This window comes from Chaetodon trifascialis, chromosome 18 (genome assembly GCF_039877785.1).
Source record: "Chaetodon trifascialis isolate fChaTrf1 chromosome 18, fChaTrf1.hap1, whole genome shotgun sequence".
NCBI classification, from domain to species: Eukaryota; Metazoa; Chordata; class Actinopteri; order Chaetodontiformes; family Chaetodontidae; genus Chaetodon; species Chaetodon trifascialis.
Window position 1 is genome coordinate 17,498,845 of NC_092073.1, and position 16,971 is coordinate 17,515,815.

Consider the following 16,971-nt stretch of genomic DNA (forward strand, 5'->3'; position numbering starts at 1 on the left):
GGCGACCCCTGTCCCTCTGAGGGCTGTCAGGCCTCGGACCAGTGCATTGTCTGCCTCCACTAGCATTTTCCACACGCCACAGCTCTGGCTCTCTGCTCGCCCAACTGCTTACACTGCACTAGGCATTGTGTGCCTCGGTGTGACGGTGATGCGACTGGCCCTTTACTCTCTTTATATACAGGATACAAACAAAGTTTGTCTAATCTGCACCCTGAAGGATACGTGTGTACTGCAGGCATCTCGGCAGGAATGGCCTAGTCAATGCTTCTGATGCTACAATCACATTTTACCAATCAGCCACATATAATGACCTACATTATTCTGAGCAGATAAACTGCACACAGCTTTGCATTTGTTATAAACTATATTAAACCTGAGCACTCTCCAAAGCCAGCAAACATAAGTGGGTTTGAGACGCGTGTGAACCAAAAGACCACAGAAAACCTGGCCGTTTGTAGCTCCTCTCATGTAGATGTAGATCGCCATCTAGTGGCCACGTGTGATAGCCGTAAAATATCTGGAGCTATACAGTAAGTCCAAATACCATCCAGCGTCTTTCATGCCATAACACTGTGTGTTCATGCAGTTTCAAGTTGGTCAAGAACAGCTGCAGCTGACTTGTCCAGATAAACCTGAAACAGCAGACATTGTGCTGTTGCTGGCACCTGAACACCTGATAGAGTATCTGGATCAGGGTCAGGTGGTCTGCACTTTGGTCTGGTGCTGTCTTAGGTTTATACACATTTCTACTGGATGAGATTAGAAGAGCTAATTTTAGATTCTGCATTGATGCAGTTTCTCAGGCGGAGCCTCCATGACAGCCAGACCAGTCCAGATTAATACCTGTAGATATGTTAAACTCAATAATAATAATAATAATAATAATAATAATAATAATAATAATAATAATAATAATAATAATAATAATAATAATAATAATAATACCACAGGCCTCTTCTCCTTCAGTTCCTTATAATGCCTCCTTGCCAAAACAAAGCTCAGGCTCGAGGCTTCATGCTGTGAGGAGTCAGACTGTTTTCACAGTTTTCGTTCCAAGAGGAAAAGTCATCTGCAGCTTAAAATAAATAAACCAGATTATATCCAGGCGGCCTTTGTGCCTGTTTCCAATGTCTGTCAGTTATGAGCAGATGACGACAAATAAAGTTATTTGCATGTTTTAACCCCACAATAACTTGCTTTACTTTAATAATGTAATGATAATAAACTTAAAGAAACTGTTTCTGAAATGTAGTGGAGCAGAAGCAGAAAGCAGCAGAAAATGGACAAACCAGTTAAGTGTCTCAAATTTGTAAATGTACTCAGTTACATTCCACCACTGCAGTACTGATGCCATTGGTACAGTTTTAAGCACACACACACACACACACACACACACACACACACACACACACACACACACACACACACACACACACACACACACACACTGCGTAATAACCGCGTGCGGCCCACCGGCAGGCCACGCGCTTGTTGCAGCACTAGTCCCGCGAGAGAGGGGCGCCGTGGGCGGATAGATGGATGGATGACCCTGCTGCTCCCCTCCCCACCAGCCCCCAGCTGTCAGCCCCCTGCCTGACTTCCCCACCCTGCCCCCGGTACCATGGCGTCCAGCGAGGAGGACGGCGCGGTTGAGGAGAAGGAAAACAACAACAAGAAGAGAACGAAAAGCGCCCTCGTCACCGCATGGCTCACTTTCTACAACATCGCCATGACCGCCGGGTACGTGCGTAATTCCGCCCACGTCGCCTATTAATAAGAAAAGCCTTTAAGTTAGCCGCTCCCTAAAAAACTGGAAGCGTGTTGCTGTTTATAGGACTGTGTGAGTTAGTGTCAAGCCGAAAGTGTGCGTCCAGCTGGCTGAAAATCCAGCGGCTCGCCGGAGCTGGAGAAAAGTTGAGTGGAAGATTGGAGAGTAAAAAACGAGAAAAAGATGAAAATATGTGTGTGAGTGTTGGAAAATGAATGAATGGCGTTGGGTGAAAGTGACAGGCTGGCGCTGCAGCCGTGTCCAAATAGGGCTGACTGCGCGGCGTCTGCGTCAAGGCCCACCGCGCGTCCCACAGCTCCAGTGATAAGTATAGCCGGAGCGCGCTGACACTGGAGCTCCGGTCCGGGACACTGAAATGCTCAATGGGCACATTTTTCAGTAACAACATAACATTTGTGAATATCAAAGCCAGTCGATTTCCATTGTTTATATGCGAAAAAGTGGCAGTTCAGACAGGTTGGATTCAGTAGCTGTCTTCGTGTGTCACTTCAGCCATAACACAGAGCTGTCAGATCAGTGATAGATGAAGTATTCAGAGCTTTTACTTCAGCAAAAGTAGCAAAATGTTACACAAGTGAAAGTACACAAGTATTAGCATCAAATATACCCAAAGTACAAAAATACTCATTATGCAGAATGGCCCAGAATACTGTACATTATATGACTGGACTCTAAATACTATATATATTATAGGAGGCCTATATTTTGCTTTATATACTGCTGGGTAGCTTGCTAATTTTGACAATGAAGTTTTGTCTTTATCTAAAGTAATACATCATATATTTTACCTGATCATATTTTGTATTATTAATGTGAATCTGCAAAGTAGCCAAAGCTGTCAAACACATGCAGTAGAGTAAAAAGTAACACACTGGGAGACGTCTGAGGCGTGACCGTGGGGCCGACCAGCCACTGGTTTAATCTTTAAAATCTGCATTTTAGAAACCGATCACATGATTTTATTCATGTAAAATCTTCATTTGTGTGAAGAAACTGTCAGATAAATGTAGTAAAAAGTACAGATTTCCCTCTGAAATGTCGTGGAGTAGGATCACAAAGTTAAAGTCAAAGTAGGTCTTGGTAGAGTACTTGAATAAAAGTACTTAGTTACTTTCCACCACTGATTACAGCTTCACTTACAGCTAATCTGGGCTGTCTATGAAACATTATGACATTAATGACTGTACAGGCAGGCATCAGCACTTTTCCATTCATACCAACTGACCGTGACACAGATTTGTTGTTTAAGTTTATATCAGAGCGACGTTTGTCTGTTTGACTCCAGCTGAACACGACGTGTTTGACCTCCCAGTACTGTAACATGCACTCTACTGTCATTTCTGATACTTAATGGTTGATCCTGTTGGCTGATCTGTGAGATAATCTGTCCTGAAGTCTGTCCTGAAGCAGCTCAGTGTCAGAGGACAGAATGAGGAGTTTGTTTGAAGGAGCTTTGAATGTTTCACCTGGATTATATTTCGGTTGTATATTAAGAGTTCAGGAGCAGTTTGGTCATCTTTACTCAGAACTTTTGAAGTCTGAGTGAAAGAGCGTACAGATGTTTGCACTGGTTTGTGTTAACTGTTGGCTATTGTTGTAACTGTTGTCATAAAACAAATGGAAGCTATGACCCTCAGCTAATCATCTGTCTTATTCTGCGTGACCATAGGCTACAACTATTAGACCATTAGCTAAGAGTTTCCCCTCAGTAACCTCAGAATTACTGCTGATTGACAGTAAATATGGAAGCTGTTGTACATGAATTATGAACTTAATTATGAATAACCCAAACATCCAGAATAAGGTGTTAATAAGTGCTGTATAATGACTAATAAAGAGCCAATATGCTGCTAATATGAATGTGAATAAGGCACTTTTGTGCAGATTGGATGCAAATTTTAAACACGTTAATATGATGTACGTTAGCTGTGAATGCTTGACTCTTAAAATGCAAACAGAATTTGTGCGAATGTCTCTTTGAAGCAGACGTGAGAGGAAGATTTAAACTGCGCAGACTGATGGAGAGTCAGCTTAACTTTTGGTGTGCGTGGCCATGAACTCTTTGTCATGTTGCTGCTGTGCTGGATGTGGATTTTCTTCATTCTGTATGTTTTATATTCTGTCCTCAGCTGGTGTCTCTCCTGTTCTTTAGTTTCCTAACTGAAGCAATAACATACATATGTGCAGCATCTGATTTGGATTGTTTTATACTGATATATTGGCTGCTAACAGGACGTCTGAAAACATGTGCAGAGCTGGAGAACATGATTTTCACTGGCCAGATTCTCTTGTATCAGCACTGGGAGACAGGAAGCCATCCGTCCCTTATGTCCTGACAGTCTTACTGTTCACACTGAGCGGTGCCGGTTATTTTTCTTCTCCAGGTGGATGGTTTTGGCCATGGCGATGTTGCGCTTCTACATCCAGAAAGGCACACACAAGGGTCTGTACAGAAGTATAGCGAGGACGCTCAAGTTCTTCCAGACCTTCGCACTAGTTGAGGTAAGAATTTGAACACTGTTTGATTTAGGGGTGGGTATTGCCAAGGACCTCACGATATGATACACATCACGATACTTGAGTCACGATACGATATGATATTGTGAAATCCAAATTTTGCGATATATTGCGATATTCTACATAGTTCACTGAAAAATGTAAAAGGCATTATGCATCTTAAAATCTGAGTTGTATGTAGTGATAATTCATGGGACAAACGGAGTCAAAACAATGTAATTCAAATTATCCATGCCATTTTATTGTAACTATACAAGTGCAAGTTACAACATATTTGCATGAACAACATGAGTTGAGCTAATATGTCGGGGTGGTGTCATGCTAAATGAGTTCGCAAGTTTGTTGTGTTACCTGAATATCTAATGGGAGTGAAACAGTGTCTGCAAAGAGTGTATACTTTGTCCAGCTCACTGTGTGTTTCTCCTTTCCTTTGGAATCCAAAGTACCACCAAACATCTGCCTTAAAGTTTGAGGGCGTCTCTAGTATAACGTTACCAGCCGCGCTTACTTGTTTTTTTCCGGCTCCACTTCCTCACTGCAACCGCCAGGGGAAAAAAAGAGAAGAAGAGTGCCTTGCAGTGAGGTAGCGGTACAGCGACACCCCGCGGAAGTCGTACTGGACTTACAACCCGTCTGAAATATGATTTATTCATTGAAAAAATATCAATATTCAAATTTTGAATATCAATATTGAATCGGAGGACAAAGTACTGCAATATATTGCCATATCGATATTTTTGCCCACCCCTAGTTTGATTTTTGATTCTTCGTATCAGATTCTGATTGGCGTGTGTCTTGTCTTACAGGTGGGACACTGTGCCATCGGTATGTGGTGATTTTTGTTTATGGCTCATGTTTAAATGTAAAGAAATGCACGTTGGCACCTCTGCAGCTGTAGACTCTTGTTTTCTCCTCCTGCTCTGCTGCAGGGATCGTGAGGACTTCTGTGATTGTAACCGGGGTTCAAGTGTGTTCACGCATTTTCATGGTTTGGTTCATCACCAACAGCATCAGACAGGTGACTATGAGAGGAGAGCATGACACCCTGCAGCTGCTGCTGCAGGGTTTCAGTTAGCCACACAAGCTTCTTTTAAGTCATTATTGATGCCTCTCTGTTTTTTCCTGCTCCTTTGTTTGCTTTTGTGCACATATTATGTATGTTGTTTAAAGTAAATGTAGTCGCACAAGCAAATGAAAAATAGCACAATTACTATTACTGTTTCTTTCTTCACTGTGAACATCTTGATTATATTCTGCAAGCAAAGATAGATTTTAGTGTTTTCTGTGCACGAGCCCCTGTGAAAGCACCACCGTAAATCTGTACATCTGCCATTTTTGTCTGACTTGAATGAAGATCCAGAGTGAAGAAAGCGTAATCCTATTCCTGGTTGTGTGGACGATGACAGAGATTACCAGATATTCCTACTACACATTCAACCTGCTCCACCACCTGCCGTACTTCATCAAATGGGCCAGGTGGAGACGCCGTCGCTCGCGGCCAGGACGAGCTTGAAGTGACTTTACCTTGTCGGACATTGTGTCTGAGCATGCTGGCACTGATCTGCCGATTTCACCTCTGGCATGTTTCCCTCCCCGGGCCTAGAGCGGCTTTACATCAGGAAGTAGTGCAGCCGTTGTGTGTATTAAGTATCGCCTGGCTCACACACAGAGGAGAAGCATGTGTGTGTTTATTGATTAGCACCTCATTAGCCATTCTGTGTAAATGATAGACGAACTAACTGCTAACATTGTGCTGTGACAATACTGATCATGCAGAAGATACAAAACACAGGCTGACATTTAGGGCTGTTTTATCAAATCATTTAAAAAACAGATTTAAAAGTAGAATGAAGCGTGGTTTACGATGGTGTGCATTCATCCTGACATACAGTTAAAAAACACAACTTCTGATGAGGTTAGCCATCAAAGAAAGTGTTGCTTTAAATGCAAAGGCTTAATTATCAGCCCATAGCACCGCACTGATTATGAGTGAGTCGTGATGACGATGGCTCTCAGCTGTACGGTGACATAAGCCGACTGTATGAAGAGCGGCTGTGACGCGGCGGTCTGGCCTTGTGTGCCTCTCTGCTACAGTAGCTCATTTGAAATTGGAGTCGTCTGGAGGGCCGTCAGCTGTACACACTGATAGCTGTCCGACACACAGACTTGGCATCTTACAGCCCAGAGATCTCCCTTCAGAATACTGAAGTTTGCATATTACATCCACTCATTTACAAGGCGACACATTGTTCTGTCTCCACGTTCCCACAAACAGAGGCTGGCCAGCAAAATGCTCACTTTCCTGCTGCGTCCGCTTGCCACGTGATCCTCAGGAGAGGACTCAGTTTCGTGCCAGTCCCTCTTTTGTGTCGGGGAGTTGATTCTTGTGCGTTGAATGCCCCTCTCCTCCCTGCCCCCCACGCTTCACGGCTTTCTTTAAGCACGGAGGAGACGCCAGGCCCTCCGGGAGAGCGGCTCATGTTCAGCTGCTCCTGTTTTTAAGACCATCTGTTTTGGTCATGGAATGTTCGGCCAACATTTCTCTCACATCCGCTGAGACGCTCCCCCGAGCCTTTGCTGCGCTCTTGACTGAATGCAGGGTCTCTGTGCGTCGGGCTCATGGCGGAGATCGCGCTCGAGAGGCCGTGTGTTGTCACAAAGGGAGGCGGGCGAGCTCACACTCATGTGAAGTGATGATGAAGAATATCGCAAACAGCAGCTCGAGTCTGAATTTTAGATGATTTTAGGACGAATCTGGGACCGTGTTTTATGGTTACTCCAACTTATTGAAACCCTAGTTTTCATCCAGGTTGAGAGATCGTCTGTGTTTGCATGTAGAGCATTGTCTCAGTCGTCGGAGGCACAAATTTCAGTCACAAGCAGATCCTGCAGCTTTGACCATGACACCGTCTCCCAAATCAAATGCTTTTTCACCAGAGATCCACGTCAAAGGTTCAGTCACCCCCCCATCGTTAGCACTGGAAGTCACTCTTGATTGGCTGGTTTCCTCCAATATGTTATAGAAGCAGATTAAGGATTTCTAGCTCAACTACACCCACTTTCAAAGTGCAGGGATAAGGGAAGAAGTCTGAAGGTCAAAACTCCAGCAGCACTTGTGATATGAAGAATAACCTTACTGTAAAACCAACACGTTGCATCACATTTTTTACAAAAAGGTTGTATTTTAAAAGCAGACATTAAGGAGTTTTTTCCTGTTTTTTGGTGACCTCAATGTCGTTTTATCTCAGCCTCTTCTTTCTCTCGGCTCCACATTGATTTCCGTTTTCCAGTTTTCTGGAACATTGTGGGTATCTCCAGTATCCATGATTGACGGTTGGCGACTGAGCAGCATTCCTGACCAATTCCTGATCAGTTGCTGTTTGGCAGCCAACTGTTAAGTCTCGAATGTCAAAGTTTTCCAACAACACTCCAACTCCAAGAAAACTGCAGCATAGCACTGTCAATCCCAGATTTTTACTTGTCTTATTAATACACTTTATGTTACATCTGCTTCCATCAGAGCATCTGACTGTTGCACACATGCATTGATTGTGGTTGCATTGAGTGTGGATTGTGTTTGGACATCTCAGCATGTGTGTGCTCTAACATCCACAAACTGCAGGAGTGTTTTTCTACAGGTGTGTGACCGTGTAAAACTCGTCTTTCAGATACAACCTCTTCATCGTCTTGTACCCCCTGGGAGTCATCGGAGAACTGATGACCATTTATGCTGCTCTGCCGTTCGTGCGCAGATCTGGGATGTACTCCATGAGGCTCCCCAACTTGTATAACGTGTCCTTCGACTACTACTACTGCCTCATCATCCTCATGTTGTCCTACATCCCACGTAAGCTTTCTTCATCCTACGCTGCACTTTACGATGAAACACTGTTCAGGGTATGATGCTAATGGCCTCTTAAAAACTATAAACATGACAAGTGAGCTATTAGCATTAGTTAATACTGACTGTAGCAGTAAATCTACATGATTAAAGGTGCAGTGTGTAGGATTTAGGGGGATGTATTAGCTGTGGAAATCATTGCATGAACAGTGCAATCCAATACAACATCCACGCAGAAAATGCTAATTTTAAGAGGCTAATCAGCAAATGTTCTGAAAGTCACTTTAGTTTGAAGTGTCCAGGTCAGTGATTTTCACAATTTCATGTTTGATTTTTAAGATGATTTTTGGGGCCTTTAGAGAGAGACAGGAAACATGTTCTCACTGAAGCCTCCGGAGCTATTTTCCTATCAAATAAGTGATTGTAACATACAGAAAATCAGTTAGAAAAGTGCCGACTCTGTGATCGATCCTCTTTATCTTCCTTTTCTCCAGTGTTTCCCCAGCTCTACTTCCACATGCTGCGACAGAGGAGAAGGGTGCTTCACGGCGAGGTCATCGTGGAGAAGGACGACTAGACGAGCCACCGCCTCAGTTCGCCTTCGTTTGAGCCAGACCCGCCTCCACCTCACCCGCTCACTTCACCCCCACCATCCTCATCTTTAGCACCATCGGCCGTTACATTCTTCATTGCACGGGACCGGAAGAGCCGCACAGATGACGAGAGCTATTGGCTGTGATAATCAGGAAGAAAGGAGTTCATCAGTACTGAGCAGTAATAACTGATCCTAAGCATCTCTGTACAGGATTAATTCCTATCTGAGTGGTAATATTGGAAACATGTTTACAGTCCCAGTGTTGCTGGAGCTTGAGACAGAAGCCTGACGTTGATCCTGAGTCCTTTATTCACCCGCCAGCCTTATTGCACCTTGTTGCACTGAAAAACATGAGCCACAGCACTGCACCCACCTGTCTGAAGGAGAAGAAGGCAAATGAGAGGCTTTCATGGAAACGTGAAATGAAGCATGGGAGGAAGATTGTAAGTTGTGTCTCCTGAAGTCGTCCGCACTTCATCGCCCAGCCTACCAAATTGGCAGTTTTATTATGTTTTATTCCAGCGCAGTGATTTTACACAGACAGAGCATGGCTGTAACAAACCAAGGTTTCAAAAGAGAGAATATTCATAGTTCTATCATACCTCGACAATAAATCTGCATTTAGACAATGTGCTGCTTCTTCTGCGTATATTTGTTTTATGTGTAAATGATGCAACGTGATGTGAGCGGCTCATAAGAAGCGTATTTCTTAATGCATTCGCATCCTGAGCAAGCACAGCTCAGACTTAACATTTTGCCTGCTCGGCTCTGCTTCTGCATTCTTTTATGTTGCTTTGATGTTCACTGTGTCAAATTAATTTACAAGAGTGCATCTTCAACAAACCCGAGTCTTCATAGACTAGTGGCTTTTCCTAGAGACCGCCGGGACTATAGCGCTCGCGGTCTTCAGTCGCTGTTGTGTTTGTTTTTTAACATAAAGGATCTCATGTCCGTGTTGATCGAAAGGTAGTTAGATTCCCTCCTACAAAAGGTGCTATTGTGAGATCATTTCAATCTTCTGTGCAGCTGAAGGAGTGACTGTGATTGGATTTGACCTAAAGTAGGAAACCAGGATGTGAAATGATTGAGAGGAAGAAAACCAACAGTTCTGCCTATAATCTGGGTTAGAGAGGAGAAAAACAATAAAAGTCAATGTCAAATCACTGGGAAAGTTATTTTTCAAGGAAAAAACAACAGAAATGTGAAAATACCTTTTTGTGGAAAATCAATAAACTAAATTCTAAAATACTGTGGAGAGTTTTGTGATGACGCTCACACCGAGTCATATGCAGACAGATCACCTGACTCTGGATCTGTTCGTCTGATCTGCATAAAAAAGTAGAAACAAGCCAACGGATGCAAACATCTCGCAGGTTTTACAGATTTATTTGTGAGAGTTTCCTTCATCTTTGCTGTTTTAACTCAAGTGTTTTTTTTAATAACAGGAAACAGTACCTGAGTGCAGAAAATGGCACATTTTATATTCGTAGGTAGGATCCACAGATTCATAGTCATAAACATACATGTACGTCTGTAATAGTGAAAAATAGATCTCCTAATCACAAAATACTGTATCAGAGTACTAAACTGTAAACTTGCAGTCTTGAACTTAAACTGATTGTGACATTTTTCTGTATTTATGCGTAAATACTTCTTGTTTCTACTCGTATAAATGAAAATGCTAAATAGACATTAGTGAGGATAGATAACAGGCTCCTCAAAGATAGCATATCAGCGACATGATGTTTGTTACGCATCATTTTGCACCCTTTTATTTGAAGACAATTACATGTTATGAAAAGCACTACGGTAAGTCCACTTGGCTTCATAGAATTTATAATTTCCTACAAAACTTGCATAATGAAATATACATTCAGATATTCAGTTGCACATGGAATACAGTTTTATAAAACGTACTTCAAATAACCATAAAAATATTTATATATATAAATCAATTGTTGATTTGGTACTTTAAAAAATAAAAGTCCTCCATCTTTGATTGCCTTGCTGTATTGCACTTGCTGGTAAAGTTGGACTGGGTTCACTCAGGAGGAGAAAGGCATCTCTTCAACGTCGGAGAGACGTTTGCTGCTGCAGCCCTGGGCTCATTTCAAAATTGTCCCTTTGCTCTCTCCGTATGGACTCTCCATGTGCTGCGTCAGTGGACCGGGGCCACATGGGGGAAGTCTAGCTGCTCACCGCAAGCTCCCTTTCAAGACATCGCTACGATCCAGGCGATCTTGCTGCGGGAAAAGATACAGAAAGACATGAGAAGACCTGTGGGGAAATCACCCTGAAGATCCTTGCTGAGTAGGATTTAAGAGAGAAACAGACGTACAGGTCTCCATTTCCTTCTCACAGATGTAGCTTATGAGATCTTCACAGAAGAAATCATTCCATAACCCTTCGTGGATGAGGCCAGCACAGTCTTCTCCCATTTCATGGCCATGGCCCCAGTTGTCAGGCTGACCGGCCTTCCACTTCCTGCAGGCAAACAGCAGGGGGCGGTCACACATTAGATTTACAGCACCTCATCCAAGAGACGGGTGGAAAACCACAGCGGTGGAGGAGGGATATAAAAGAGAATCAACTGCAGCCGGAATTGAAGTTGGATCATCTGATTTCTTTGGCAAGTTTTGAAATTTTAATTGAGACCACCGGTGTGGATCTTTGAGGTTAACAGGCTTTTATCCCACATCGCTGTGTTCAGATGGTATCAGACATTGTTACCTTATCCGTTTCGTGAGCGTTAACGTTTGTCTAAATGTTGGATTTTTGCTCTTGTTGTCTTTTGTACACATGCAAACCAGAGGGAACTGCTCTGGATGGACCACCCTAAATAAATGAAGCTTTATTGCATGTGAAGCTGTTTGCTTTGTTTGGGCAGCAGGAATAGACGAGCGGTGAGTTCTGCATGCAGGTCAGAGCAATCAGGAAATATCAGAAAGTTGAGACTTTCAGAAGACTTTGCGTGTTTATTTGGTGTTGTTTTATGTAACTGAGAGCCTACTGCGTGTTATTATTATTGGAAAGCAGTATTTTGCACAGCTCTGACACAAATGATCCATCCCAGGAACAGCCCCTACTTTCATACAGGATATGGCATTCCCTAAGAGAGAGCTATTTTCTGATTTAGTACTGACGTGAAAGCAGGTTCAGTCCCGTCCAGCCAGCGCCAAACGTTCTCCTCCTCCCTGTCGGTCAGACCCATCCAGAAATAACCCTTTCCAAAGGTCTGCTTCTTCAGCCATTTCTGAGGTCACATGAGGACAGAAAAAGCACAACTGAGAAGTTACCTCACACACTGCAGAGCAACGACAACCGTTCCTTCCATTACATAATGATTTTGATGGATTTCAGTCTTTAAGTGCAAAAATCTGTTATGAGTCACCTGTTCCTCCATATCGTTGATGATCAGCAGGGAAGCAGACGCTGATTCACAGGTTGCCTTAGCGTCATCAAAACTGTGCAGGTCTTTGGAGAAGAAGTAGCACTTGTCTCTGTAGTTTAGCCACTCAAAAGGACATCCTGTAAAACATCACGTCATTTAATTTGATAATTAAAAAATAAATCCTCAAAAACGTTCATTATAAAAACAAATGACATTTTTGGGAAGACGCTTATTTGCTTTCTTGCCAATATGAGGCGAGAAACAGCAGCCGGTTAGCTTAGCTTAGCATAAAGGGTGGAAACAGAGAAACAGTTAACCTGGCTGCATCCAAATATGAGCTATGGTAAGAATATTTTGTTTTTGTCTTTCTCCTGTTCGCTGTTTTCATGCTAACCTAAGCTAACCACCTGCTAGCTATGCCTTCATACTCGCAGATATCGATCTTCTCATCTAACTCTCGGTAAGAAAACAAAAAAGTTCAGATGTTCTTTTAACGTGTCATTTAATGCGAGTAATACAGTATTCTTTTTCTGGAGAGATAAAACAAAGCAGTAAATTTGTACAAAACTAGATCTAGCGATGTACGCTGATGCTATCTGATTCAATCCATCACTTCAGCATCTCATGAGATGATTGTAGGAAAGTGTTGAAATGTGAAACTGCAACACAAACTTCATGAGTGAAGTCGTACCTGGGGCCCATAGTGTCGGGGCCACTGCCTCATCCTGCAGAGACACGGGGCCAAAAGGAATTACTGGACCCCTGATTGGCATTCCTGGTTGTCCCTGTGGTCCTGCTGGCCCTGGAGGCCCCACTGGTCCTGGCAGTCCCCTTGGCCCCTGCTCACCAGCTGGTCCCATTGAGCCTCTGATACCCGGTGGGCCCTGTGCCCCCTGAGGACCAGGCTGTCCATCTCTTCCAGGCAGACCAGCAGTACCTGGCTCTCCTTTAGCTCCAGGAGGTCCGGCCCTTCCTCCTGACCCTCGGGAACCCTTGGACCCAGGGCTGCCCGGTGCGCCTGGCAGGCCTTTTAACCCTGGCAGACCTGGTGGTCCCGGGATACCCTGCTCTCCTCTAGCTCCTCGTATCCCTGGAGAACCTTTTTCCCCTTTCTCTCCCTTCTGGCCAGGCTGACCAGATGGTCCCTGAGGTCCTTTGTCCCCTCTTGGCCCTCGGGGACCAGGGGGACCTGAAAAATAAGACATAGTGTAAGATAATGAAACAAACATTCAACATTTTGGGGAAAGGGCTGAGGATTGACACCACTGTCACCTCTGCAGGATGTGAAGCTACAGCCAGTAGCCGGTTAGCCTAGCTTAATATCTGTCACATAACTCCAAGAAAAAAAACAACTTTTGTTTTGTAGACTTTGGTTTTTGTATGGATTAAACAAAGAAGATATAGCATGTTAATGCTGGTAGATGGATTTTGTTATCTTTAGACAGAGCTAGGCTAGCTGTTCCCCCTTTTCCAGTCTTTGTGCTAAGCTAAGCTAACCAGCTGCTGGTTGTTGCTTCATATTTACTGTGGTATCAGTCTTCTTATCTATCTCTTTTTATTATCTATCAATTTCATTAGTACAACGCACACTGTGGCCCTCACCCTTTAAAATAGTGAAGTTGGTTATTAGCTGTGAGTGCTTGGTGTCCACCAGCTTCATCTCCTCCATGACAATAGAGAGGTTGGTGACTTCCTTGTCCAAACGTGCTGCCAGCTCTTCCTGCTGGGACCTCAGGCTGGTTGCATCTGTCCTCACATCTGTCATGCTGCTGTTGAGGTTTAGCAAGAAGTCTGAGTGGCGGCCGATGGTCTCGGAACAAGTGCGCAGCTCGTTCAGGTTGAGGTTGATGGCACCCAGGAGCTGCGTGGTGAAGCTGATGTTGCCAGTCACGCGGTCCATGCTCTGCTCTGACTCATCCAGACGCACCTCCAGTCGGTCGAACTTGGTGGATGTGAGGTTACTGAAGTCCCTCTGCTGGTCCAAAATCTCCCTCAGGGTCTGGTCGTGAGCGTCAGCCAGGCTGCTGGTGTTCTGGAGCTCGTTTGCTATAAAAGTGAGCTGTGATCCCACCTCTTCCAGGCTGTCATTGTTGGCCTTTGCAAGAACTGAGGCATTACTGGCCATGACCTGCAGGATTTCCACCTTGCTGCGAAGCCACTCAGCGTCCGAGCGGGTCTGTCTGGCCGTCTGCTCGAGGCTCTGAAAGTCATTGCGCATTTTCTGGATGGCCTGGCTGGTGTCATCCACTGAGCGCTGCAGAACGGCGATGAGGCCTCTCTGCTGGGCCTGGGTGAAGTTGAGGCTACTGATGCTGAGCAGCGCCTGGTCCTGAAGTTTCACCTGCTGCTGGAGTTCTCTCTGCAGCCTGGCTGTGTCGTCCTGCAGACCCCCAATGATGCTGCCATAAGACTGCAGGGTGCCATTTACAGAGTGCAGGGTGGCCGTGTTGCTATCCAGCAGTCCCTGAATGGAGCCCTGGTTGCTCTGGATGTCTGAGCCAATGTTCTCCAGCTGACTCAGCTTAGCTTGATCGCTGTGGATGCGTTCCTCCACCGCAGACAGCTGCCTCTGGAGATTCCAGATGTTGTTCTTAAAAGCCTGGATCTCTGTGGTGGTGTTCTCCGACTTCTCCCCTGCTTGATCATCTGAAGACAGAGATTTGCACAATAAGTCAGAAAAATGTCTCAGACTCTCGCTTTAGCTTTGAGTCCAGTTCAAACCCAAACTTACCTAGCTTTTTTAAATCACTCTCAACAGCTATTATCTTTCCTCCATAGTTTGCAATTCCTTCAGACACACTGTCAACTCTTTGCACCACTGGAAGAAAAACAGGACAGGTAGGACAAAGGTTAGTGTCACAGTCTCATCACAGGCTCCATGTTTTATTAAGATATAACAGACCTGAATTGCCTGCAACCACAGACATCATATATAAAAGGGATCAGCGCAGAAGCCAATGAAATTCACTGACAGACACTATAAGAGATGTGTCTACATATCTTGTAGGCATGTAATAATGGTGGACACGATTAATGTAATCTCTTGGGTTAGGCCAGATTTAGAGTGTGACAGAGGCAGGGAGATGCGGAAAAAGCCGTATTTGGAGTTGGAGTGCAATTAAATGGAGGGTGAGAGGGAGGAGGGAGGACGAAACATTGATTCAGCAAAGATGGAGTGGGTGGCCAATGACAGAAACCACAGTTGGAGGTGCATGGGAAGACACTGGCGAAGGCCCTTGGGGACAGGAAGTGACCTGGGGGGGGGGGGCTTCAGTAAACATGCGGATCAAAGAGACAGACGCTATGGCAGGGAGCCTCTTCACGCCCCCACAGGCGACACCGGTGTTCATTTCCTCTGGAATGTGTCTGGGATTCCAGGGAATCAGCCCACTTCTACCACCAGCCTCGCCAGGGGGACACATCCTCTAACTGGGAACTGCATGGGCTCCTCTGCTGGGAAGCTGCATCCCAGCTGTTTGCTCCAACAGTTAAGACAACAGTTCAGTCACAAGGCTTTCACCTCCAGAGGTCAAATCACCAGAAAGACAAGATGAGCTGCTTTAAATCCATCGATCCCTCCGAATGGGGACACAGGTAAAGCCTTTTATTTATGGCCTGATTAACTCTAATAGTGGCCTTAAGGTTGTGGTATAATACTTAACCACCAGTTTATATCCTGTGTGTATTAAACTTAAAGCAAAATATTCAAATTTTGGAGAATATGCCTGGTTTCTTGCTGAGAGTTTGATGACATGATATGTCTTATGTCTGTCTGTTAAGTATGAAACTACCACCAGCCTCTGCCTAGTTTAACTTAGCATAAAGCCTGGAAACAGCTAGCCTTGCTCTATAGAAAAAGTGACAAAATTGGCCTGCTAGCACCTCTAAAGCTCACTAAAAAACCAAAGTGAACAAATCAAAATGGTTTTATGGCTTTCTTGACTATTTTCTGGGAGCAGTGCTGAAATGTGTGTTTATTTCCTTCGGACAGAGCCACGCTAAATGTTCAAAACTGTTTCCATCTTTGTGCTATGCTAAGCTAACTGTCTTCTGTTGGGCGAATATAAAGCTTGAGGCAGATTGATCTCTCTGTAAGAAAGCAATTAAGTACAATTCTCAAAACGTCAAACAATTCCTTTGAATGAAAAATAAAAGAAAACTTAATAAAGACTTACACTAAAGAATAAAGACTTCAAAGGCAAAAGAAAATTATTCTTTAGTTTCCAGACTGTGAATAAAGGAGACCTTTTATGCCTGTTATGGAAAAATAGTCTCTGAGTTACCTCTGAGTAATTGACACTGAAATGTTTGGGAAACTTCAAATTGGAAAATGAATGTTTAACCAATATGGTCAAAGCTGTTTCTTGTTTCCTTTCTTCACCCTATTAGCTGTCCTAGAAACATACCTAATGTTGTCTCATGGAACAAATAAACACATTTGAAACCATATGAACCTATAAAATTATCCAGGGATTACTACATTATTTTTACGTATGGGAGAAAATGGTCCGGTGGACAGGTCGTGTTCCACTCACTAAACTATATGGGACCCATTTCCAGATTTTGACTTCAAGTCCACAGGCCTGAACCATATGCTTCACCTACGGCACATTGTTTCTTTCATCAACACTTACACACACACTCGCCTGCAAACTGAAACTAACACAAGCACTCCCACATGCAGACATTTCTGGACCTTTTCCATACATTCTGTCCATGTCCTGGCATCCAGAGAGACTCATTGCATCATACTGGAGCTAAATTAACCATAAAACACACATGCAAAGAAGTTGCAACAGGGCTGCTGAGGAGAGCGCTACTTTGGCAAAGACCTTCTC

General features: G+C 44.0%; 2 protein-coding genes across 2 annotated transcripts in view; one reads left to right on the forward strand and one right to left on the reverse strand.

Moving 5' to 3' along the window:
• The first annotated feature begins 1,460 nt into the window (after positions 1-1,460).
• Positions 1,461-9,993, forward strand: hacd1 (3-hydroxyacyl-CoA dehydratase 1). The gene is made up of 7 exons (XM_070986573.1): positions 1,461-1,740; positions 4,174-4,291; positions 5,113-5,131; positions 5,236-5,324; positions 5,661-5,782; positions 7,975-8,153; positions 8,642-9,993. The coding sequence occupies exons 1-7, from the start codon at positions 1,622-1,624 to the stop codon at positions 8,722-8,724; spliced, it is 729 nt and encodes a 242-aa protein (XP_070842674.1). The 5' UTR covers positions 1,461-1,621; the 3' UTR covers positions 8,725-9,993.
• Positions 9,994-10,110: 117 nt separating this feature from the next.
• Positions 10,111-16,971, reverse strand: part of LOC139347160 (collectin-12-like) — a 36,287-nt gene continuing 29,426 nt past the window's right edge. The window contains exons 4-10 of the mRNA XM_070986647.1: positions 14,865-14,951; positions 13,736-14,779; positions 12,825-13,322; positions 12,134-12,270; positions 11,886-11,995; positions 11,081-11,226; positions 10,111-10,985 (exon numbers count right to left, since the gene is read on the reverse strand). Coding sequence (XP_070842748.1) covers positions 10,966-10,985; positions 11,081-11,226; positions 11,886-11,995; positions 12,134-12,270; positions 12,825-13,322; positions 13,736-14,779; positions 14,865-14,951 — 2,042 coding nt within the window. The 3' untranslated portion in view covers positions 10,111-10,965. The remainder of the gene's footprint in view (positions 10,986-11,080; positions 11,227-11,885; positions 11,996-12,133; positions 12,271-12,824; positions 13,323-13,735; positions 14,780-14,864; positions 14,952-16,971) is intronic.

Bases quoted from the DNA above. Each gene is read 5' to 3' on its own strand.
- hacd1 (XM_070986573.1), top strand. From the start codon at position 1,622: ATGGCGTCCAGCGAGGAGGACGGCGCGGTTGAGGAGAAGGAAAACAAC. The intron at 5,325-5,660 runs GTGACTATGAGA...ACTTGAATGAAG, and splicing joins TCACCAACAGCATCAGACAG to ATCCAGAGTGAAGAAAGCGT. The intron at 8,154-8,641 runs GTAAGCTTTCTT...CCTTTTCTCCAG, and splicing joins CATGTTGTCCTACATCCCAC to TGTTTCCCCAGCTCTACTTC.